A 26,059-nucleotide genomic window follows, 5' to 3' on the forward strand; every position below is an offset into this window, starting at 1 on the left:
TGTCACTTACAGTGATTCACTCAGAAGCTTGCTGGAATAGTACAAACTTAGAAATACTAATAAATACTTCACTGAATTGCTATTAGTCACTTGCCTTTGTAAAGGCATTTTCTTAAATCATTTAGAATGTTTGCTTTGTTCCGAAAACAGGGAAATTGTTACAATGTTGCATTCTCTCCTTGGGCTGGTTCACTTTAACAAAGGCAAAATTTCAAAGTGCACCAAAAAGTGTTTATGCTAGTTACATGCGAGTAAAACTGACTTCTCATTGGTCAAAGTGCAACTGTTTATGTTCTGAGATTCCACTCATATTGGTCATACATCAAGATGGACTGTAGGGTTGTGCCGACTGATGATAGTATCATGCATCAACAATAGTCAGAGATATCACCTGTGGCTGATGCCTTTGATAACAGCAAGATGATGATTATTATTATTATTAATATAATCAGGCTAGTAATACTATCTAATAATATTAGGGCTTATTTGTTACATTGCATTTATTTTTCCAGATTTTTGCAGTTATAACCAATCATATGCACGTTTTAACCAATCACACACGATTATGTTGAGCTTATGAATGTAATGGTCAATAAGAGGCGTTCAGATGAGTCATCGCTGAAACAGAGGAGTTTTGTTGTTATGTGCACACTGACTGAATTCGAACTCGTGAATTCTCTCATCTTAAACAGCAACGTGCAGATGTGCGTGCAATGCAAGTATCAGAGATTTATTCATCATACAATGTAGACAGCTTCACTGATTATAATGGGAGTGTTTTTTAAAGTGCATAAACTCACACCACACTGAAGTCAGGTATGAGGTGCTTTGGTGATTTAAATGTTCTTTGCTCATTTTCTGTAGCAGTTTTTGAATAACTGAGGAAATGTAAGCCTTATGATTAATAACTTACAATGTTTCTATTAAATTGTTATCATGTTAAATACAAATTCAGTCATATTAAAAACATTAGGCTGCTTTTAAACTTATGCTGAAACTAAGTAAATAAACAGAAGCAGCAGTTGAGAGTGAGGTGGCCAACCCTAGCTCCGACCCTGCGTTAATTGCTTTAAATATTAGCGCGTTAAACTAAAAAAATAAAATTAATCGCCTGCGTTAACGCGTTAATTTTGACAGCACTAGTGTTTAACTTTTTTTTTTAAGTCTATACTGTGAACTGTTTTGAGTGCACTGATCGCAGTTTGGAGTAAAGTGCAAAATCTGTTAATGATGTCTTTCATTAAAGGGGAACATTCTTTTTAAAGCTACAAATGTTAACAAGCTCCTGGAGAAATATATGTACTCTGATATGTATTGTATAATCAAATAAACTGATCCACATTTGTTTTATAATGCGGCAATCACTGAGGAACATATTTATAAATTATGACCTTTCATTTTTAACTGTCAATGTCGAAAATCTCTACAAATCTATTGAAAAGATTTTTAGTTGAATGAAAGGACAAAAGTAGGTCAATGAGCTATCAGCAGGAGATCTGGTCATTCTTTACACATAAATAATGAGTAAGAAGACGAGGAAGAGGATGATGGAAGAAGACAGAGAGTGAAGACAGCTGACTAATATCCTAATGCCGTTGTTCAGCTCACTTAGTCTTGGCAAACAACCTATTAATTTCCCGAGTGAGTGGTCTTCCTGCCTGGCTGATCAGCACTGATGGCCCTAACAGATGCTGAGACTATTCGCCTCATTAATTGTCAGCTCATTTAATTAGGTCATCAAAGACGTTGTTAGCACTGCTAATACAGCGACCAGTTAAAAGTAACGCCCACCATCCACTAAAGATATTATCAGCGCTAACGAATGTGGAATTCATACTAGTGAGAATCTTCTCAGCACTGGTAACGTTTAATCCCTTTCAACTACAATTTTGCAATTTTACCATTTTTGTATTAATATCAGCTAGGAAATAAGATTGTGAGATGTAGATATGGAAGTGAATCACCTTGAAGAGCTGGACCCATCGTTTCTGCTGAGCTTGAATGTGCTGCTGAACTTGGCTGTTAGTTTTCACCCCGACACTGCGAAACGCTGCTACATACTCCTCTTTGTGCTCCGTCTTAGTCTCAGGATAGGCCAGCTTAATGATTCCCAGACATGCGTCCCGCAAACACCGAGACAATGTCACCAACTCCACCAGAGAGAAGGGCATCATTGACGTTTGGCTCGGACCTGCCCGAGCAATGAGAAACATTCATTTGTAACATTCAATTTTCAAAAAAAGTTTGCAATGAGAAACTAAAATTTCAGGAGTGCTGTAGAATTAACAAGACCACAATCAAAAGAAGGTAGACAAAGAAGTTTGTGTCTTAATGTGTTCTATTAAGCACTTCAATATATTATGATACAGTAATTTGTAAATTTTTGCAGTATAGATCTTAATACCATCTGCTGAGCCAAAGAACTCGCTGTCATGCACAGAGATGAGTGAATGACTGAAGAGTGAACTGAAGAGATAGAAGAGAGGGATGATCCTGTTGGCGTCATCCAGAGACATTGGAGAACCTCGAGACATCACCTGCAACAAGGGAACCATAGAGCTACACAAAAGAGGGGGATAATAAAGAGAGGGAAAAAGAAAAATATTTAATATCATTAATATTATATTCAAGAAGTACACATAAAAAATGAACAATGTAGAAATCTCACCCTGTGATCATTTTAGTCTTCATGGATGTGATTAAATGCCATAGGTGTCTAAGAAAGCGAGCGTTGAAGGCTAAACTGTACAAAAGCCTGAAAAAGAAACAGAAAGAATAAAGATCTTTAAGTACAATAGTTGATACCACCAAGCATTAGGTAGATTAATAAACACACAATACCCTTACTGAACATAACTCACCAACACGTTTAGTCTAAGCTGCTCCAGGAACTATGCTCATCACTAAATGTTCAAATAACCACATCTCCTGCCCATAATACCTAAACATCCAAAAATTCCAGCAGGACTCATAAAATAGAAAAAATATAAACAACCCAGTGAGCTGGAATTTCTAGTCTTTGTATGTGACCACAGGAAAGATTAAATGAGCCATTAAGCTTTATTTAGGTGAGGCACCTTCCATTAGTAAACTAGCAGTCTGCTTCAGGGTCGTAAACAGACCAGTGGTTCCTGTGGGGGCTCCATTTACGTTAATGACAGCCAGAGAGACAATGTAGCATGCCAACAATTGCCTGACCGTAGAAGCAGTGTTGCCATCACAAATTAGATACTGTGTTTAGGTCATCCAAATCATTAAACCTAACAGCCGTCACACCGGGGTGTGAGAAATCGCTTTGGTGGTTACTTGTTTTGTGTCAAGGGGTGAAAGAATAAATAAAGCATAACTGGAAGTAATTAAATGAAAAAATAAGATTAAAGCTGAGGTTAAGGTAAGAATGTGTACATCCACTTCACACAAAATACTTCTGTTTAAAACTGTATAGACCTTTCCCCCCAAATATGCTGTAAGTCAGACAGCACTTTAACAATAAAATAACAAACCAATTGCAGAACTCTCACTGAGAAATGGATGAAATGCTGAAATAAGTAGACCAAATATTAAAAATTAAACAAACAAAATAGACACACAAAGAAAAATGCTATCAGATTCTAATTTTCTCAAAATAATACAAAAATGTACATGTGTTTTACTGAAATATAATCAAAGCTATATGACTACTTCACTGCTGTAATAACTCCATTATATTTTATTGACATTAATGTGACCATGATTTTTCTTTCTTTTAACTTCCCGTTCTTCGCATCTAATCACAATTTAAAATCATCTTCATGGTGTCTTTAAATAGCCAAAACAAATACTGCAGGCTTAACATTAATGAGACCTTTCCATGGACAAGAACCAAGTGCGCTATTTACACTAACAGTTTTGATACTTTAATGACCTTGTTTAGTGTGAAATACCGCCATACTCTTCACTTTAAAATATGATAATGTTTAAAAGGCAACCAAGTTTGCATGCTCACTGCGCGCTTCTTTAAAGGTTGTAAATCAGGGCCAGCTGTTATACCTCTTGTAAAACTATCCCATCCACTCCTGCAGGAATTAATCTTCCTAGGCCAGCTAATTATTTTGTACAGATATCCGATAATGATAAAGTAGTGAAGGCAGGATTTATGATAAAAGGCTTCTCTTCTGGACGGAGCAGTAAAATATAAAAAATACCTACAAATAAAAATAAATTTAAAAAACGGAGGAAGATGCATTATAGCACGAGGAGAGGATATGCAGGAAAACATAACGGAAATTCAAGTGGTTTATTTAATATATGAATGAAAGCAGAACTTGCAAAACATTATAAAGGAAGTCTAAGGTGTCTTACAGAAACAATTTTGAGTTACATCAACTTTGAAATGTGCTTCACAGGATATCATACATTATTTATTTCAGATTACTCTACATTTTCATAGAACTATTAAAAATTATAATCATATTATAATCAATTTATAAGTAGTATAATAGTATACTACAAGTATACAAGAATAAGCAGTGTAATAGTACAACCCGAATTCCGGAAATGTTGGGACATTTTTTAAATTTGAATAAAATGAAAACTAAAAGAATTTCAAATCACATGAGCCAATATTTTCTAATCACATGAGCCAATATTTTATTCACAACAGAACATAGATAACATAAATATTTAAACTGAGAAATTTTACAATTGCATGCACAAAATGAGTTAATTTCAAATTTGATGCCTGCTACAGGTCTCAAAATAGTTGGGACGGGGGCATGTTTACCATGGTGGGCATTGAGGTTATGAGTTTCTGGAGTTTTGGTGTTGGAATTTGGTCCCATTCTTGCCTGATATAGGTTTCCAGATGCTGAAGAGTTTGTGGTCGTCTTTGATGCATTTTTTGTTTAAAGCAAATGTTCTCTATAGGTGAAAGATCTGGACTGCAGGAAGGCCAATTCAGCACCCGGACTCTTCTACTACAAAGCCATGCTGTTGTAACAGCTGTTGTAAACACAAGGCCTTCCCTGAAATAGATGTCATCTGGAGGGGAGCATATGTTGCTCTAAAACCTTTATATACCTTTCAGCATTCATAGTGCCCTCCAAAGCATGCAAGCTGCCCATACCGTATGCACTTATGCAGCCCCATACCATAAGAGATGCTGGGTTTTGAACTGAACACTGATAACACCCTGGAAGGTCTCCCTCCAGAGGACACGGCGTCCGTGATTTCCAACAAGAATGTAAAATTTGGACTCATCTGACCATAGAACACTTTTCCACTTTGAAACAGTCCATTTTAAATTAGCCTTGGCTCACAGGACACGTCAGCGCTTCTGGACCATGTTCACATACTGTATGGCTTCATTTTTGCATGATGGAGCTTTAATTGGCATCTGCAGATGGCATGGCGGATTGTTTACCGACAGTGGTTTCTGGAAGTATTCCTGGGCCCATTTAGTAATGTCTATAACAGAATCATTCCGATGAGTGATACAGTGTCGTCTGAGGGCCCGAAGACCATGGGCATCCAACAAAGGTCTTTAGCCTTGTCCCTTATGCACAGACAGAAATTTCTCCAGTTTCTCTGAATCTTCTGATGATGTTATGCACTGTAGATGATGAGATTTGCAAAGCCTTTGCAATTTGACGTGGAGGAATGTTATTTTAAAGTTTTCCACAATCTTTTTACGCACTCTTTCACAGATTGGAGAGCCTCTGCCCATCTTTACTTCTGAGAGACTCTGTCTCTCTAAGGCATCCCTTTTATAGCTAATCATGTTACAGACCTGATGTAAATTAACTTAATTAGTTGCTAGATGTTCTCCAAGCTGAATCTTTTCAAAATTTCTTGTCTTTTCAGCCCTTTGTTGCCCCCATGCCAACTTTTTTGAGACCTGTAGCAGGCATCAAATTTTAAATGAGCTCATTTAGTGGATAAAAGTATAAAATTTCTCAGTTTAAACATTTGTTATGTTCTCTATGTTCTATTGTGAATAAAATATTGGCTCATGTTATTTGAAAACTCTTTTAGTTTTCATTTTATTCAAATTTAAAAACATCCCTATATTTCCGGAATTCGGGTTGTACACTACAATTTATTAGTATATTGAAAAATTAGCTAGCAGGATTTTTTGAAAAAACTCCCTTTTAATCAATTCTTTAAAAATAAATTCTCATCCTAAAAAAGAAAATGTGTGAAAAAATTTACCTTTTTTCCAGAATATATAAATAAAAAAGTGGATAATTTTTTCAAAGTATTATGTTTTTATTAAGATTTAAGGGGCTATGAATGTTGCCTCCTCTACCGTGAAGACTGCTTTCTGATAAGATTTTTAATACAAAATACAACAGTCTTAATTATCTGATATTAAGAACATAAAAGGTATAGACTAGGGCACTGCATGAGTGGAAACTTTAAACTAGATCTGATTAGTTGATTGACACCACCTTTTACAGCTCAGTGGTTTTCTCTGATATCCCTCTCTCTCCCTCATTAAACCAGACGTTCTCCTCTTCCCCGTCTTTCAAGCCATCTCTCTCCATTACTTTCCTCCTTTCTTTCATTCTTTCTGCTGAAATCCTGTTCTCATTTTGTCAACATTGCAGAACCAGAAGTAGATAAGCAAAGGTGATTGAGAGTAGAGCTCATTACACTAATTGATGAATGACAGCATCTAAAACTGCTCTGCTAATAAAAAACACAGTAAGATGAGACTTAACCACCTCATCGCTTCATTAGCAATGTTGCTTTATTGTTAAAAAAAAAAAAAAAGTGGAAAAACAGAAGCAAAGATTTTAAAAAATAATCTGCTCATAGACTTGGCAGTTTGATGTTGGGGAATCTTTTTTATACACATATAAAAGTGCATCCAATTCTCATCTTATTGCAGCTCTTTCTTGACCACATCTTTTTATTAATTAGAATGGTCCATCATAACTAACTTATCTTATTGTCAGAGAGTGATAGAGCGCAGGTGTGCACTATGCAGTTAATCTAGTTACATTAGTTATCCTGGGTGATTTGTTTTTTGGATGGGTTGATTGCATATATGATCTTACCTCACTCTGGGCACCATCATACGATGCTGCACCATCAGCGTGTGACAGATGGAGGCCATCATGGTGAAGATGTCTTCACTTGCTGAGTCTCTCCACACTAATGTTAGCAGAGCGTTAGTCTGCTGCTTGGTGTCCAACTTCTGTACACACTCCTCTGTTATATAATGTACAGATATCCAACTGCCATCCTTTAAAAAAAAAAAGACAATTATATTAAGATCAATATAGCATACTATGGAGCTCTCTGATTTTTTTTGCTCAAAGACGTAGATAAGAGAGAATGTGTGTGTACCTGCGCAGCAGGAGGCTGTACGGTCATTTCTTCCTCATCTTCTGAATCACTGTTGATGTCAGCTCTGCTGCTGCACTCCGTCACTGGCAACAATGGCAACAGAGTCTGTAGTGCATTCAAGTACAACAGCAACCCTTCTTCAGAGAGTGAACCTATACAAACAAAATGGACAAAATTATTTTATTCACTAATCAGGCACCTCGTTAACACACATTATATTAGTGATACTGTAAAGTGCTATTAAGCTCAATACTAACCCAATCCTGATTCTCCAACTGATAGCACAAAGTAAAAAAGCCAGGGAGCCTGAGCTCTGGCCTGGGCAGAGGAGGCTATGGTGGCCTGAAGAGACCAAAGGAAGTTCTGAAATGGGAACGCTAGTTTTGGGTCTGACAAAGCTGGCACGAAGAAATTATAGATTTGTTCAGTGAAAGGCGCTGAAATGAACTCCTCAGTGAAGGCCGAAAAAACAAACTGCCTGTAAATGTAAGAACAAAAAAAGGTTGAGAATTTATTATTATTTATTGTAACTGTACTGTATGTTTTAGTCTGCAGTAAGGACATTACCCAATACATTTTTCTAAATAGCACAATAAATATTTCCATTTTAATACTAATAAACTTTCCAATATATACACACACACACACACACACACACACAAACAAACACACACTTATACACACACTTTCTGTTATTTGTGCATCTGAGATTACAAAATCCACAACCGTATTTTGCCAACAGGAGAGCTTTGACCTAGAAAAACCTTGTTCGTTGCCATAAAGCATACATATTTTAAAAAATATATATATATTTAAGACAAAAAAAATATTTGAATGTCTATATACAGTGGGGGAAAAATTATTTCATCCCCTGCTGATTTTGTACATTTGCCTACTAACAAAGAAATTATCTGTCTATAATTTTAATGGTAGGTTTATTTTAACAGTGAGAGACAGAATAACAACAAAAAATCCAGAAAAACGCATTTCAAAAAAAGTTATAAGTTGATTTGCATTTTAATGAGTCAAATAAGTATTTGATCCCCCATCAATCAGCAAGATTTCTGTCTCCCAGGTGTCTCTTATACAGGTAAGGAGCTGGAGCACTCTTAAAGGGAGTTACCTGTATAAAAGACAACCTGTCCACAGAAACAGTCAATCAATCAGATGCCAAACTCTCCACCATGGCCAAAACCAAAGATCTGTCTAAGGATGTCAGAGAAAAGATTGTAGACCTACACAAGGCTGGAATGGGCTACAAGTCCATCGCCAAGCAGCTTGGTGAGAAGGTGACAACAGTTGGTGCGATTATTCACAAAGGGAAGAAACACAAAATATCTTTCAATGTCCCTCGGACTGGGGCTCCATCCAAGATCTCACCTCGTGGAGTTTCAATGATCATGAGAACGGTGAGGAATCTCTCTGGAGTAGGGCTGAACGATATGGACAAAATTTCATATCTCGATTTTCATGCCAGATATCTCGATATCGATACGATACGATATGACTACGGGTTCGGTGAAAACCAAGCATTTCTCAGAAAAATAAAAACATCATAATACAAAAAAATTTGGAAAGTGTAGTTTTATTTTTAAGAACTCACTGGTGGACGTCGACTCGTACGGCGTAAAGGCCCTTTCACACAGGACGCGGCATGCGCTGCGCTGCGCCATGAAACCCATTCATTTCAATGGCTTGCGCTGCGCGAGGGCGGTTAGTTGCTGCGCCGACCAAAGCGCACGCGCAGCGGAGCGCACCAGCTGCGAGCTTGCGCGCGCGCCGCGGTCAAAGTTCAAAATAGTTCAACTTTTGCCGCTGCGCTCTGTGACGTTTCCCCGCGCGGCCAATAGTAACGGGGCATCCAAACAAGCGCCGAACTCAAAATGGATGAACAGCTGATTCTCTGTGTGTCTGAATTTCCAGAGCTATACCATACAAGTTTGCGGTCGAATAGGGACCTCAGCGGTGCATTCAAGGGCACTCGTAAAACTGATGTTCGTTGTGTGACTGCCAGAGTTGTATGCAGGGCGGGGCGAGCGCGGAGAGGGGAAATCTATATCGTTGCTTTTTTCGATAGTAATATCTTGAAAGTTCATATCTCGATATAGATACGATAACGATATATCGTTCAGCCCTACTCTGGAGTCAACTCAACTCGCTGTGTTTGGAGGAGGAGGAATGCTGCCTATGACCCCAAGAACACCATCCCCATCGTCAAACATGGAGGTGGAAACATTATGCTTTGGGGGTGTTTTTCTGCTAAGGGGACAGGACAACTGCACCGTATCAAAGGGACGATGGACGGGGCCATGTACCGTCAGGGGCAGGGCATTGAAAATGGGTATTCCAGCATGAAAATGACCCAAAACACACAGCCAAGGCAACAAAGGAGTGGCTCAAGAAGCAGCACATTAACGTCCTGGAGTGGCCTAGCCAGTCTCCAGACTTTAATCCCATAGAAAATCTGTGGAGGGATCTGAAGATTCGAGTTGCCAAACGTCAGCCTCGAAACCTTAATGACTTGGTGAGGATCTGCAAAGAGGAGTGGGACGAAATGCCTCCTGAGATGTGTGCAAACCTGGTGGCCAACTACAAGAAACATCTGACCTCTGTGATTGCCAACAAGGGTTTTGCCACCAAGTACTAAGTCATATTTTGCGAAGGGGTCAAATACTTGTTTGACTCATTAAAATGCAAATCAACTTATAACTTCTTTTGAAATGCGTTTTTCTGGATTTTTTGTTGTTATTCTGTCTCTCACTGTTAAAATAAACCTACCATTAAAATTATAGACGGATAATTTCTTTGTCAGTGGGAAAACATAAAAAATCAGCAGGGGATCAAATAATTTTTTTCCCCACTGTATGTAGAACAGTTTTCATGTTTTAATAACTGACTAGGATTTGTATTGTTTTTAGAAAATAGCATTTTGTGTTTGTTCACTGTGTGGTGATATGTTTTTCTTTGTAACTATGTCCTTTGCTGCCTATCTTGACCAGGACTCACTGGTAAAATAGTTACTGTATCTCAACGGGACCTTCCTGGTTAAATAAGTAAATAAATAAATAAATAGTTTCTCAAAATGACATTACAGTAATTCTAAAGGATGTATTTTACCATTGCTTTATAGGCACAAATTTAAAATAGAAGTGACACCACCACAATTTGATTTATCCATACTGGAATTAAACCTTACCAATTAACGCAGGGGTGTCAAACTCAGTTCCTGGAGGGCCACAGCCCTTCAGAGTTTTGTTCCAACACTACTCCAACACACAAAGTATGTAGTTTTTAGATAAGCCTGAAGGAATTTATTAGCTAGATTAGGTGTGTTTAATTAGGGTTGCATCTAAACTCTGCAGGGTTCCTGCCCTCCAGGAACTGAGTTTGACACCCCTGAATTAACCCCTAAAACTTCTGAACAGTAATGTACAATATTAATCTAAAATAAATTGAAAAATGTTCATTTAAATCAAAAAGTTGTGGGAGGAAACAATGGTTTGTCCGGGTACATGCCTCTGTGTGTGTTTGTGTGTGAGAGAGAAAGAGAGCGAGAGAGAAAGAAAGAGGGAGTCTATATGCACAAGCTTCTCTTGCGTGCTCCTGTCGTTCTTCAGAGAGAAAAGAAAAGAAAAGGGCAGTGTTCGTCACTCAAAGTGTTAGAATGGAGGGTAAACGTTGTGTAAACATTACATGTTGAGTCAGTGAGTCTGTCTGAATTTTACTACTCTCTGTAAATACAGCAGTGAGAGAACTACTGTCCATTGGTCCCCTAGAAGGATAAAGCTAACGGTCTGCAATAAGGGGTCAGCGTGCAGCCGTTTACTGGGTGGGACCCTTGCATCACACACACCAAAACAAAGACATTCCTCTAACAGCTTAAACTAAATGCTCTTCTCTGCATGTATAGCATAAAAGGCTATGAATCATTTGAATTAATTAGACTTTTTTTCCCCCAGTATGCACCTATGTGAATATGTACCTGGTATCTGGGGAGCAGGAGCTGTATGTAAAGTGCAGAGGCTTGAGTGTGTGTTCCAGCAGCATTTGTGCCAGTGGAATGGAAGGGGCATCACTATACTCTAGACTCGACGGCAACTTGTGATTCACTAAAACATACAGAGATCTGTAGTATCCTAAAAGAGAGAAAGAAATATGATTACGATAGATAATAGATGCAAACTTAAGCTGAATTAAAATTAGAATCTTATGTACTTTCTCTAACTGAATATACTCATCTATTGCCTTAATGTATGAAGAAGATAAATCTATCGCATGGCAAAACTCTGTACCTTTCTCTACCATATAGTGCAATATTTGTTCAATAAGTGCAGTGACATAGTTTTCATCCTGTAGAAAGAGCAAGTAGGTTCTCTCAGACAAAAACACCTCCAGCATCCGCATCGGGACGGCCACATTCAGACCGTCATCTTCACATGCTTGCAATAACCTTAAATCAACAGAGAAAATGCTTAGCAACCAACCAACAAGAAGATCGAAATGTTTACATGTGACTGTGACAGAAGGATGTATTTCAGGTATGCTACTACACAAAGCAGCATCTGAGGAACATCTCATTTTACCTGCAACAGTGCCCTAGTATCCTCTTGATCTGAAACAGGCAGTTCTGTCTTTCTGGCCCCGTCAGCAGCTTCACGAACTGAGCATGATGCTTTACCAAACTCTGACACATCCAGATCTACACAGTAAAGACATTATATTCATTAATGCACATAAATACAATGAAGGTTCTTGGACAGTGATAAAGACAGTGACATCATAATAATACCAGTCAGTCCAACTTCTTTTTCTTCAATCCACATTAAAATGGCAAATAATGAAACTTCACTGAGCCTCATATGGCAAAAACAGCTTTTTAAACAGGCAGTCCTTACCATTCTGTGTCTATCTTCACTTAATCTGTAAAAAAAGAGAAGCTGGCGAACAAGTTGGCTGAGAATGGCACTGTCTGTAAGTTGAGGGCCAGAGCCTGACTGGCACTGACACACACAGCGGTCAAAGCAGCCCCTCTGAATGGCATACTAAATGAAAAAGAGAGAATAACTTGGAATTTAACAAATAGTTTATCATCTACAAGAATACACAGGCTCTCTGTTTAAAGAAACCCTTCAAAACATGCAGCGTTTAAACCGCTGCCACATACTTGCTGTTTCCTGTCTTGGTATCCCCTTATGTATGACTGAATGATGATTGCATTTTTTAGTCTTTTCCTCTCATCCTGTGGAAAAAACAAAGATGAGTAAAACATATATGAAGGACAAGTCCATCATCTCCTATTTGCTCGCAACTTTAAGTTTCAATTTCTCATTTTGGACTCTAAAATAAAAACAATTATGAAAAAACTATGCAGAAATACTGTACACATCATGGGTACAATGGCAGCAAAAAGTATTTTTACTCTCAAGACACACTTGAAAATGTATGAATGTCACTGCATTAGATCAATTAGTCAATCCAAGCTTTTTAGATCAAACATCACTTTTACATTTATTCATTTAGCAGACGTTTTTATCCAAGCAACTTACGCATGAGGAATACAACAAGCGATTCATCATTAAGAAGCAAATAAACACAAGAAGTGTTCATAATACAAAATTCTGACATTATTTAGAACTTTTCTGTCCTATTTTTACAATAAAACACAGGACTTTAAAACACCATATTGGACGATTCTCACCTCCCTTTTCCTTCTTTCTTCTTGTGTTCGATGAAGAAGTGACGCTTTTTCCTCCTGTACAAAACAGATATGTGAGACATGTCAAAATAGATCCAATATCAAAATGATAGAGCACATTTTGCCAGATATGTGAAAATCCTTTACACCAAACACTCACAAATATACTGTATCATCATTTTCCAAGTAATAATCATTGTAGACAAATGTAGTGATGCACAAAACTAGACACAATTGAGTGAACAAAGTAGTCTGAATTTAGACACTTTGATAATTCAGCCATCAAATCATATGGAAAACTTACTTTTCTGCTAGCACCCCCAAGGGACACCTTGGGCGTTCTCCTGAAATCTCCCTCAAAACTGAACATGGTTACACTTTTCCCATTGAGCAGCGACTAATGCAAGTACCCTGTGTGCAGAGCAACAAAGTGCTGTCTGTGCCTACAAGACAGAGAAAAAACAAAGCTCATGAGACTGATGTTAATCCAATGAACTAATAATAAAACCGCTCTCTCTCATAACAGAATTTATGTTTGGTACTAATAGTAAACACTGGCCAAGATGAAAATACGTGCAAGACAAGCTTAAATACATACTACTGTGAATAAAGCAAGCAGTTATGATGAAGATATTTAAAGCAACTTTATCCTTGTGGTAGATAACTGAAGAGGTGCAGAAGGTCACAGTGGGCCTGATTATAGCAGAAACTAACCTGGCACTTCAGCAGGTGTGATCAACACGAAATAGAGACCAGATATGTCAAAAACATTACCGATTAAATATTACTTCAAGTCAGGAAACAGACGTTTGATTCATACAAATATCTGTGTGTATAAAAACTGCCTGGCCATGCAGCCTCGTCTGAGCGAGACATGTTCTAGAAAGGGGTTGTGTTTCATAAGAGACAAATACATTAGTTGTGTCTCCAGCCAGGCTAGTTAGCTTGCTAACCTACAGAACAAGCAAAGAATCACAATACCAGAAGTTCCTCAACATTTATAAACGTGTTCTTTGATGTTTTATGTCTAAAGGAGCACTGCCGCTGTAGAAGACAGAGCTCGCTCGGGTGTTTTTTCTTCAGTCAGATCCACTGAACTTCTCTGTTAGCCTTTGGCTAAAGGTTCTTTGACTAGCTAGCTAATGACTCAGCAGCAGGTCAATCGTGTTTCGCCTCGACTATTCCCAATTTCCCAGTAATTTACATGTAAACGTATATGTTACTGGGATCTGTCAACATTTAGCAAGAATTAATGCAGTAATTTTGACCATCAATGTAGTACTCTGTTCTGACATGATTGATACAAACTTCAGTCATGTGTCGCTCTGGTCGCTTCTAGAGTCATCTAGTGATTTCAGTGATGTTTTACGGCTTTTTCTACTGATGAGTCGTATTAATAGATGAAATGCGAATTGTTTACCTGGTTTTATTGAATGATCAGCCGAACGATACAGTTCAGCGACTGGAAATCAGAGAAAACAAAACCGAAATCGTTGCTCTGGCTCTACCAAACAACACAACACAGAGAACAGCCCGCCCACCCAGCAGAACGGTGGAATGTGATTGGACAACATAACATTCTCTCCTAAACGATTGGTTTAAAACGGGGTCAATAACATCAAAACTGTCACAATTACTTCCTGGATGAATCCCAGCAATAAAAGGAAACCGGGGCTGCGTTCAGCCCCGAAAAAACGGTGCAAAACGTTTATTAAACGGAAACGGTGATGTGTTGAACACCCTGTTCTGATGACGCAAGAGTTGCAGCTATGGCGGCTGAGAAGATCACTCTGTGCTCTTTTTGAAGAATTTTCAGAGCCTGATCAAATCGGTATAAATACATTTTTAATATCTCTAAAATACGCTCGATGTTACAGTCACTGCCCTTGCCATCCAGAATAAAAGAGAAATTAGGAAACTGTTTTTCCTAATTATTGTGATCCAACATTTGCCTCGCATTTCAGGATGAAAATACATTTCAGGTAAAGGATCCACTTCTTACCTCCGAGACTGTGTTATGATCTATATGACCTTATTATTTTTATTGTGAGTATTAGGCTTATCATTATTGCTAATCACTGTTGTTATGCTATGATAGTGTAATATTTACTATTATATAATCAGAGGAGCATAGAAAAGTTTATGAAAGTGTCACTCCACAATACAATAGCTAAATATGTATAGTATTTTTATGTTACATTAATCAGTGTCTAGCACACCATCCAGAGGAAAGGATATGGAGCAGAAGACATTGCAATTACTACATATTTAGACAGACTTAAAGAAGTCCCATATCTATACTTGTGCTCTTATTAGTTCAGTTATTTTGCCTTTAATGTAAATAAACATGTGCAAACAATATACTTGCTCTTGTGAATTTATTTAGATGTTAATTACATTTACTTACAAATTCATCATCATCATGTTGATATGCTATGTTACTATAAAACTCTTACGACAAACATGTCTTCAGATATCTTCAATTGTTGTGTATACAGAGCTGCAGAGGACAGTATTAAATGTCTTCACTTGGACCCATTGTGCGATCTGTCTCTTTAACACCGTGTGGTTTATAAACACTTTTCTACTGATTGGGCTGACATTTTTGACACACCCACCAAACAAGAGAAAACGTATCTCAAACCCCGTTGCACACCGTTTCCAGCAAACATGTCGTTCAACCCGGAAACCGGAGCAACACGTTGGGCACCGGTGTGAGCCTGGACGCCCCCCAGTTGCGGTGTAAGGGGTCTAATCTCCGGAAAATAAAACTAAATCAAATTCTCTAGATCTTCTTAAAAATGTGTTATAAGACGCCTTTCTTTACTGGTTTGTTTGTAAGTAATGTAAATAAATAGGAGTCTATCCAATAGGCCTACTGTTTTTTTTTATACAATCTATGGCCCTGAAAAACTTATTTTTCTAAGTCAGAATGTAAATAATTATAATTATATTTTCAAAAAAGTTTAAAAATCCCTTTAGGATCATTTTTTTTATTCTAAATATATATTAATAAATATAATATATATTTATTATTAATAATAATAACTGCTGAAAGAGTTTTTGCTGAAACAGTTCTACTCCGCCATCTTTTAATCCGTCCTCTGCACTTCTATATAACTGTCTGGTTCAGCTCAGCTACCAAATCTGATCTCAGAAGACTACGGAGGGTAGTCCGGACTGCTGAGTGAATCATTGGTACAACCCTCCCCACTCTCCAAGAACTGTACCCCTCACATCCAGCACACTCCCTCTTTAAACCGCTACAGAGCTCTGAGCACCAGAACGACCAATATATATATTTACTTATTTTTATTTAAAGAATAAATAAAAAATATATATTCTATTGCATAAATTTTATCATAATTCAGCATATCATGAAATGTCAAGCACATTTGTTTTTTGTTTGTTTGTTTTTTGCTTTTAAAACATGACAAAATACAGAAACGCATACAAAATAGGAGAAAACAGTGCTGTAAATATAAAGCAAATCTGACAATAAACAAACAGATTAAGCCAAAAACAAAAGCACAAACAATGAAGTTCAATTTTGATGTAATTATGTGAAGTGTTGGTGTAAGATCATTATGTATATGAGTTGTACATCTCTATATTGTTCCAAAGCTGTATGTTTTTTTCTTCATTTGAGAAATGTCTCAGTGTTTTGTTTTGTTTTGTTTTTGTCATATTGTCCATACAAGTCAATTAACAAAATGGTTTGGTTACCAACATTCTTCAAAATTAAGAAGTAAATTCATACAAGTTTAGACTTTGGAACAACATGGGTTAGAATTTCAGAATTTCCAATTTTGGTAGAGGTATACCTTTAACTTTGAAGCCAATTGACTTTCAAATAAGTCTGCCTACTCCTCAGCACATCACAAAGGCATCTACCTAAATATTATACTGTAGAATAGCTCTCATACTCATGGCTTGGCATTTGATTCTTGCTGGACAGCAGTAGCAAGACCAGAAACCACTCTGTTTCTCATATATGTTATAGAGGGATTTATGAGTTATTGATTGATCATATCCTGCCTTTTAGACCTGAAAAGAGGATAACGAGCCACTGCAGCAAGTCTTCTGGAGCTGCTTCAGAATACAAAATGGGGGTCTCATCATCTCAAAAGGTCTCTAATTTTGAAAGATGTCAAAAAGGTCACACATTTACGTCTGTTCCATGAGTTATATGTCTCCATAACTCTTTGCTGAGGCTGGTTAATTGCTAAACTGTTCAAGAGTCCTCTCCTCCTGTATGTTTGTTAAAAAAAGTGTATTTAAGCTATTTCTTGAATCCATACAACTATACATGATTCAAAAGAACCACTTTCCATCCTAAAGACACTTTTGCAAAATGGAAAAGTTCCATGCTGTTAAAGGTCTTAACCATGTCAATAAAGATTTCTAAGGTTGTTTTGTTTTTGTTTTTGCATATAGCTTAAATTTGTTAAGGATCAATTGTTAAGTATTTAACCATTTATTGCAGAATCATGCAGCCATATGTTTTTCTCAAACATAAAAAAAAACATTAAAATATGGGTTAACAAATGTGGGTTATAAATCATTCAGTTACAAACACTGATCACAGAGCACATCTTGCTCCAAAGAGCATTTGTTAAATTTCACAAACCAATTCAAAAATGATATTCTAAGCTAATCTTTAAATCTTATGCACCCAGTCCATTAGGTGCTGGGCTGTGCTTTACATTTGCAGTCAGGCTACAGCCAATGTTTACATTTTAAAACTCCTTAGATACACAAACAAGTCTTACATTTTGATCTATGATCACTCATCAGTCAGTGAGTAACATGTAAAAGCTAAGCTTGACAAACATTAATAAGAAACAGACAACTGTTTTCATTGACTAAAAGCTGTTTAGCACTGATATTGGTTGATAAATTGAAAAGGCTAGGGCCAAATGCACCACCACTCCCCTTTTTTCTGAAAAAGTAATGAAAAGGAGAGGAAGAAAATGGGAACAAGGAAAATTGAGACCATCCAATTAATATGTGGTGGTCAAATGTGCTTTTCTGAAATACAATACAGCCATCACGTGTCACATTTGCCTTAAATTTGAAAATGTTTGGATATAGGTTAAAAACTCATGCATTACCAGCTGACAGAGCTCTGCATTCAAGTATAGAGGACTAAATGAAGAAAAAAAATATTGTAGCTTTCTTTATTATCGTTTCTAAAAATGTGCAGATTCAAATCATTGTAGCTTACAGGGCAAAGAAATAGCCTAATAATATTTTTTCGCGTTGGGGTGCAGGTTTTTAAATCGCGTCTGCTTGTAAATGTTAAATCATAGGCTAAGGGTTGTTGTTGATTTAATTAATGCATTTGTTAGAAAAGAGATGTTGCTTTTAAAATATTTAGTTGGTCCTCAGTCTTTCATGGGACACTCATTTCAATAAACGGAGAGGTCTTTTCGTGTGACAGGTATATGAAATGAATTCATTTGAATTAGCCCTGACATCTGGTGACATCGTCAATCACGGGCTCGTGTCACGGAGAGAGGGGACTTGTGGGTCATCTCGTTTAAAGCACATTTTAAATTACACCACTGACTGAATTGTGTGTATTCATCACATTAGTGTAGTCTACCAGTGGGCCAGGTTAAGTGACACCTGCTTTCAGGCTAGTTTACTGGTTTGTTTGGTCCAGTGAATCACTTAAGAGATCATCAGGCTTCTCAAAGCAAACAGATGAAAAACCTTATAGCCAAGAAAGAACTGTAAAAAAAATATGCAGTAGGCCTATACGTTTAAAAGGAATTATCATCACGTTCAGAGTCCTTGGGGAAGAAATCATGCAGCTTTAAGCACTGCAATCGGATTTCATGTAATGACTTTTGATACTGTGACCATTCATTGTAAGTAACCGTTCTCCACAAATTAAATTGATAAAAAGCTTATGAGTCCCAAATGTGTTTAAAAGCAGTGCGATATAGGCATTTCAACACACTGCCCATTTGTGCCATTACGATCGAAAATATTTATAGCAATAAAAGAGACAGTGGAGGTCCCGTTAAATTGGCTTTTCATAATGAACACATTTACCATGGTTAATGAATATATAAACTATTTCGATTTGTCACTGTGATATGTGTTCCACTTAATTGTGAAAGTAATTACCGAACGAATGAACAGCACTGAGGAGAGTCCCTGTTTCAGGCCCTTCTCAGGGTGCAATAATAATTTTACTCTCTCCTGATGTGATGAAAAGGAGCCATAAATCTCTCTGATCGTTGCAGGTCCACGGCTTCATAATTCACTGCTGCTTTAATAGAAATATTCATGCAATCCCTTAATGAAATTAAAACTGAAAAGCGGACAAAGCGGCCTTAATGTGTAGCGTTTAAAGACACAAGAGCATTTGATTGGGAAGAATGTTGCAGACTTCAAACTACAGCAGAATTCCATAGATTTAAACATAACACAGATGCGTGGTAAATCAAATCACATAAAAACATTTTCGTATTTCAGCACATCGTCAAACGTCTGGGTCACACTTTACAGTACCGTGCACTATAGCCTATGTTGTTAGCAATTACACGTGAGGCTTGGTGCTTTCTATTACAGAATTGGTCACTGTATCATTACTGCACCCAGTTATTCTTCTTCTTTCGGCCCGTGACTTGTTGATTTCCCCTGAGCAAATAAACTCATGCGCCCGGTCTCGGGAGAGTGGTTAGTTGATGAATTGAGGAAAACTAATCCGCTTTATTGGTAGACAGGTTAAGGGCAACAGAGTGTCAATAATTCTCTCTCTGACCTCTTCCTCTATTAGCTTAAAGAGGCTTATAAGAGGACCAGACCCCACAACTAGACACAGATCTTCCACATCCCCATCCCTCCATGTGCAGCTGCTTGAAGAAACAAATAATTTCGATTTGAAGTGCGCGAGATCCAACGTTTACTGAAGACACTTGAAAGCCCTTAATTAAGGCAGCCTGAACCTATCATTTTATCATAAAATAGCCTAGACTAATGTCAACATGATTATGCCAAATAGGCTACTCGGATACATAGTCGTTCTATAATGAACCAACATGTTGTAGCCTAACCATGAATTTGAAGCTGTTTTGATAATCCGATAGACTGACCATAATCGCCTGTTTCACACTGTGTATTTTAGCAACATAGCTGTAGCCTATTTATTTTGGTAATATAAAAAATTACGGATACAAAGTTGTTAAAATATGCCAACATCTAGAGTACTAATAGCCCACAGATTAATTTAGCTGTTAATAGCGTAATTTAGATTTTTAAAAAATAGTTTCCCCCGCTTAATAGTTCAGATAACGGTGCTGTCACACGGACAAGTTGTCACTAGGTCTATCTAGTATAGGCTAGGTCAAAGATCAGATTGTAAAATGTATGTTTTTGTATGTTTCAATCTCCTCTCAAATTAAAATAGGCTACTTTTTGTGAATTTTATCCTACAGAGTAAAATTCTGATACCATATTTGTAAGGTGAAGAAATAAAGTCGAATATTCAGGGATACACTGGATATTTTTCATATAATTTCAGGTCGGTGCATTTATGGCGGTGGAGGGTGTCAAGTTGTCACATAAGTTTAGGCTATTATAGCCTAAAGTTTATTAAATGTAGGCCTATTTGTTGCTCAAAACACGTTTGATAATTTTGTATAGGCTATTTCCAGTTTTTATATGAGACTGGGTTGCTATTTCACGTATTTTCATTAGGCTAATTGTTTTATGTCAATCATTATTTTACTGTTTACATTTTTTGCTGAAAAAATAGGTTGTTCATAAATATTCACTGCAGTAAAATGAGTCAACTGGGTCTCCAAGTGTCCAAGTGCACAGTCTTTCCACAAATTTGTCCTCTCACAGAATTCAAAGTATTTTTAATATCAAATGCGTGCCGCTTATTAATTAATATAGGCCTAATCATCAAATAGAAAAATGCACATAAGCCTATAGTCTTTACCAGTAAACAGTTATTGGCGGATGGTTGCCTTTCTCTGTCTCAAACGAATAGCCGTTATCTTTACATGGATAAAAATATAGCATGGTTTGGCAAAATATTCTACATCCGAGTGAACAGGATACTTACCAGTTTTAGCCAATCAGTTAGTCATCTTTGTTCATCTTAGTTCTATATTTTTGCCTCGACATGTCGAAAACACTCACAAAATGATATGATTCTTATTAAGGAATGCGATGAAAATGTTTCAATCTGTTCTAGAGGACGATGCAAATCAATCATTTCTTTTTAATACACCTTTCTTCATACAATGCAGAATATCTATAAAACAAGGCTATATGCTTTTCTTCAAATATGGACTTCTATCTGCCTAAAATGTGTGTGTGTGTGTGTGTGTTGAGTGTTTACACTGTAACTTTTTTTTATTTTATTTTTTTTTTACTTTTTTCTGTTTTTCACACACCCTTAACTTCCACGAACGATACAACGATACAAATCTTTATTCTTTGAGGACTATACCTAGAACTTCTACTAAGCGCACAGTGAACACTGAAATCACTGTCCAATCGGATTTCCACGAGGATGACGCGAGTGGCCAATCCACACCCTCTCCAGCAGCTGTTGACAAGTGGACTCCTGGCTTGCACACCTTGGCCAAGATCATAACTTTAAGGAGAGGAACGGTGACACTCGTGACAGCCTTTTAAAGTTGCGAGCGACGCGTTAATCTGTTTGTGAGGTGGGCAAGATGGAGAAATCCAAAAACTTTCGCATCGACGCGCTTCTGGCCGTCGATCCACCAAAAGTGCAGACCTCGCCGCTGGCGCTGGTCACCTCCCTGCCCACCTCTTCAGTATCATCCTCCTCCGAAAGTGTCCAGGCGTCGGAGTTGAACACGAACTCCGAAGCTCTTCGAACCGAGACTCCGTCGCCCCCCAGGATATCGTCTAGCGGCTTGATTCCCAAACCGGGTTTCTTGAACTCTCCTCATTCAGGCATGCTCGGACTACACCCTCAGAGCAGCTCTGGGATTCACCCTCAGGCTCTCTACGGCCATCCAATGTACACTTATTCAGCAGCAGCAGCGCTGGGCCAGCACCCGGCTCTGTCCTACTCATATCCGCTCGGCTCGCACCATCATCATCCCAGTGACCCCCTCAAACTCACCGCCAGCTCCTTCCAGCTCGATCACTGGCTGAGGGTCTCCACTGCGGGAATGATGCTGCCTAAAATGGCAGATTTCAATGGTGAGTTACATTTGAAATGCACGTGGCTAAATAAGGAACATTGTTATTAGGTTTATTATTATTATTGTCAAAATTAAGTTTACTTAAACTTATTTATTCTGCATTCTTTAATCATATTTGATCACTTTTGAGACTTATATTGCAGAATAACGCTGTTTATTTCCAACATGTATATACTGTACTGTTTTATTAGGCTAATACAAAAATAATCAAATCAAATCAAATGTGTTTAGAGGAACTGATCAGAGTAGCCAGATATAACAAGCGCGTGCAGGGTCAGTAAAGCTGTTCTCTGAACGAGACTGAACGAGTTCTGTCTTTCAAAGAGGGGCTAAAATGGAGAGATAATGGACAGAGGGAAAGTGGCGGACCAGTGTGAAAACCACAGCCTGCCAACTGTGTACACTGCAGACACTGACTCTCTGTTCCTCTGCTCGTCTGCAGATTTTCTCAAACCTCTCCCAAACAAATCAGATAGGGTGGAAATGTTAGCAGATGTACTGACAATGCCGTGGCACATTGAGGCTAGGTGTGATTGGGAATCGCTTTTGAGGGTTTTTTTAGAATGAGAGCTTTTATTATTTCTTGCCGTGCCATTTACACGGCGTTAGGCTATATTGTGCGTATACAGTGCATATGCTGTAACGCAATAGCCTAGGCTACTACTAGGCTATTAAAATAAAAATATGTGGAAAAACATGATCAACAATTCCGCTGTCCGTGCCACTCTAAAAAAAAATATATTTTTAAACCGTTCTGTATTTGAAAGTCATCACACTAAAGTTTTCTGCTTTTGTGATGGTGCTTTGGAGATTTAGAAAATGCTTGATAAATAATGATTAAATTAGCCTGGGTTATTTAAGGATCAGTTTAGTTGTGGAGAAAATAGAGAATATTTGTAGAAATGGAGAATTAAAAAAAAAATCTTTGTAGAACTTGAAAGGTGTCAATATGTAAAAACGCATTTTTGAATTTAATTAATTTATTTTGGAACCTTTATTTTTATATTGTTAACATTCAGTCCTAAAAATTAACTTTATAATTGTTGTACACAATATCAACGCTCCGTTTTTTGTTCTGCAGGCCAGGCGCAGTCAAACTTACTCGGGAAGTGCAGAAGACCAAGAACCGCGTTCACAAGCCAGCAGCTCCTTGAACTTGAACACCAGTTTAAGCTGAATAAATATCTATCGAGACCAAAACGATTTGAAGTGGCCACATCATTAATGCTAACAGAGACACAGGTAAACCATCGGCTTTTAACATTTAAAAATGTCTACATTGATTTGTTGAAATTCTATACTGTAATGCATAGCTAATAATAATATATTTTTGAATTTAAATATTAAAATCAGTAAGGTCAAATAATATTCGATTACTCTGAATTATTTAAAAGAGACACGCGTCATGTTCATATTTCCAGGTGAAAATCTGGTTTCAGAACAGACGCATGAAATGGAAGCGCAGTAAAAAGGCTAAAGAACAAGCCGCTCAGGAGGCCGAGAAGCAAAAGGGTAAAGGAAGCCAGGACAAAATGGACGGACTGGAGAAGGACTACCAGAAGGCAGATTCAGTGAAAAGTAACAGAATACGGGACTTTAGGGACAGTGACGACGAAGAAGGAGATAATTACATGCTGAATTCATCTGATTGTTCCTCCGATGATGAACGAACCAATGCCAGTGATATCAGTCCACAACCATGAGACTTCGTTTCCAAAAAGACACTTATATGTGATTTGCATGTGTTATCATCTTGCACCCATTATGGAAATGCTGAGATGGATGCTCACATGTGCTGTTTGTATAGGCTTCTTACAAACACTGACTACTGATGCTTCTGAAGGTGAAGCCTGGTGTTATGGCTGCAGAGCATGTGGTAGAAATGCATACATCAAGCAAAATAGATTAGTAGGCCTATCAGTAATAATTCGCATTATCAAGATGTTCCTATTCGATAAAGCACTGTGTTAGTTTCTGAACTCAGATGAAAAACAAATCTGGCCTTGCTTCATCTACCCCCAGAACCATATGTGATCTGTTTATTTTTATACAATGTATTTATAACGAAATCGCTTTTAAAATGCATGTAAATTATTGTTTAGGTTTATCAGTTACACTCTGTGAATAAAATTATTTTTTTCTTATTTCGGGCGGCCTTTTTTAATTTGGTACCCATGTTGAATTCGATATATTCCATTACAAACGTGAAGGGAAAACCTTCATCAAGAAAAGGCTGGATGTGAAGCGGTCTGTTGTCAGTGGCATGGTCGGGTCATGGGAATCGCTGTTTATAGCGCTCTCATATCCGTGCAAATGTGCGAGTAAGCATACTCGAATATGGAGAAACATTTCTCACCACTGCAGGAATGGGCAGCCCATAATGAACCTTTGAGACGAAGCCCATCCATCATCAGAGCACATCACAGAAGCTATTTTAGGTGTCTTTTGTATTTTTAAGTGAAGTGAAATTAGATCGACCTTTTGGCTGAGTTTAGACACTTCGTGTAGCCGGACGTCTGTTTCTGTCATGTTCACAGAGTAATGATGAAAATGAGCCTGTGGTACTAGCTAAACCAGGGAAACTTGTAGGCCTACTTAGGAAGGACATGAAACGAAAATGATAAAGAAAGAAGGAGAGTATGCTGGATTACTCTACAGCAAGACTATTTTAATGGTCTTTTCTGCAATCTAATTGAGGTCTATTTCGCATAAGTGCATTTCTTCCTTTATTAATAACGACATGCTTTATTGGGTAATAAACCCAGAGATCCATCTGGTCTTTGCCAAGGAGCTTCTTCGAATCAATTAGAGGACATTTAAATATAATCACTATCCACTCTTATCAGTCAGGGCCATGACAACTATCTACTGGGACACTGAGTGTGATCTGAAATGTTCCTTGTTTTTCATTTACTAAGCCATTTTAGTCATATTCTCAGAGGAAAATATTTTTTTATTTAGTCCAAACACCTTTAGCATAATAAGCTGTGGATTTTGGTGAATTATAAAAGAACTCCCCTTTACTCTAAAACAGAATTGAACAGTCCTGTGATGTGACTAAGCAAAGCATGCAAAAACTAAAAATCATGGCTAATCTATTAACCTTCACTTTACTCTTGGGTTCTAAAAGGCTAGTGGGGTAGCATTTTATATAGAAACAGGAAGAGGGGTAAAGTAACAAGATACTGTTCAAATGTTGAAATGGGTTCATAATAATTATATTATATGATTAATGTTATGATAAGTATGAACAAAAGCTTCAATAATGTTATCCAAAATACTCTGTTGGGCAACAGTAAAACAGGTAGTCAATTTAGGAAACAGTTACTGATTTAACTAATGCCTAATTTACCTGTACGTTTACCCAGCTGCATAAGTACAAAGAACTCAACCTTATCAGTGCTACTACATCCTCTAACGATCGGGAAAGAAACCACACACAAGTGAGCAGGGTGGGACACTTATGTGAAGGCCTGGATGAGACAGTGAAAGGCAAGACAAAACAAAAATTCATAAATGCACAATAAACCACACAATATAGATTTATCAATAGGGGCTGCGCAAGTGATTCGTTTGACCTTCTGGCTGAGATTCCTGCACTTGAAATGTTTGAAAATGTAAAAGAACAAGCCAACAATGGTGAATTTAAAAAAAAGTCTTATCAGATCGAAGACAACTTTGCTTTCTATTACCAGTTCAAACTAGGGTCAGTATCAACCTTCCTCTGGTCTCACGCAGACAGACAATAGCACAAACTCTTTACAATCACCTGTGTTTATCTTAGTGGGCTGGACCCCCATTATACGCTTCTCTTCACATATGGTGA

The 26,059-nt window shown here is 37.6% G+C and overlaps 2 protein-coding genes across 2 annotated transcripts in view; one reads left to right on the top strand and one right to left on the bottom strand.

Annotated features, from left to right (window-relative positions):
- LOC306884449 (ubiquitin-protein ligase E3C-like) overlaps positions 1-14,569 on the bottom strand; it is a 28,547-nt gene extending 13,978 nt beyond the window's left edge. Inside the window, exons 1-14 of the mRNA XM_079440312.1 lie at positions 14,448-14,569; positions 13,332-13,470; positions 13,031-13,084; positions 12,497-12,571; positions 12,228-12,374; positions 11,916-12,031; positions 11,625-11,782; positions 11,315-11,468; positions 7,590-7,810; positions 7,333-7,484; positions 7,041-7,228; positions 2,669-2,755; positions 2,405-2,559; positions 1,965-2,191 (exon numbers count right to left, since the gene is read on the bottom strand). Coding sequence (XP_079296438.1) covers positions 1,965-2,191; positions 2,405-2,559; positions 2,669-2,755; positions 7,041-7,228; positions 7,333-7,484; positions 7,590-7,810; positions 11,315-11,468; positions 11,625-11,782; positions 11,916-12,031; positions 12,228-12,374; positions 12,497-12,571; positions 13,031-13,084; positions 13,332-13,397 — 1,800 coding nt within the window. The 5' untranslated portion in view covers positions 13,398-13,470; positions 14,448-14,569. The remainder of the gene's footprint in view (positions 1-1,964; positions 2,192-2,404; positions 2,560-2,668; positions 2,756-7,040; positions 7,229-7,332; positions 7,485-7,589; positions 7,811-11,314; positions 11,469-11,624; positions 11,783-11,915; positions 12,032-12,227; positions 12,375-12,496; positions 12,572-13,030; positions 13,085-13,331; positions 13,471-14,447) is intronic.
- A 7,163-nt stretch (positions 14,570-21,732) lies between these two features.
- Positions 21,733-23,936, top strand: LOC306888418 (motor neuron and pancreas homeobox protein 1-like; the record flags this gene model as incomplete). The annotated part of the gene is made up of 3 exons (XM_079446691.1): positions 21,733-22,231; positions 23,315-23,475; positions 23,655-23,936. 3 exons carry the CDS (start codon positions 21,733-21,735, stop codon positions 23,934-23,936), a joined length of 942 nt encoding a protein of 313 aa, XP_079302817.1.
- Positions 23,937-26,059: the final 2,123 nt, after the last annotated feature.

This window comes from Barbus barbus, assembly GCF_936440315.1.
Source record: "Barbus barbus genome assembly, chromosome: 2".
Lineage (NCBI taxonomy): Eukaryota > Metazoa > Chordata > Actinopteri > Cypriniformes > Cyprinidae > Barbus > Barbus barbus.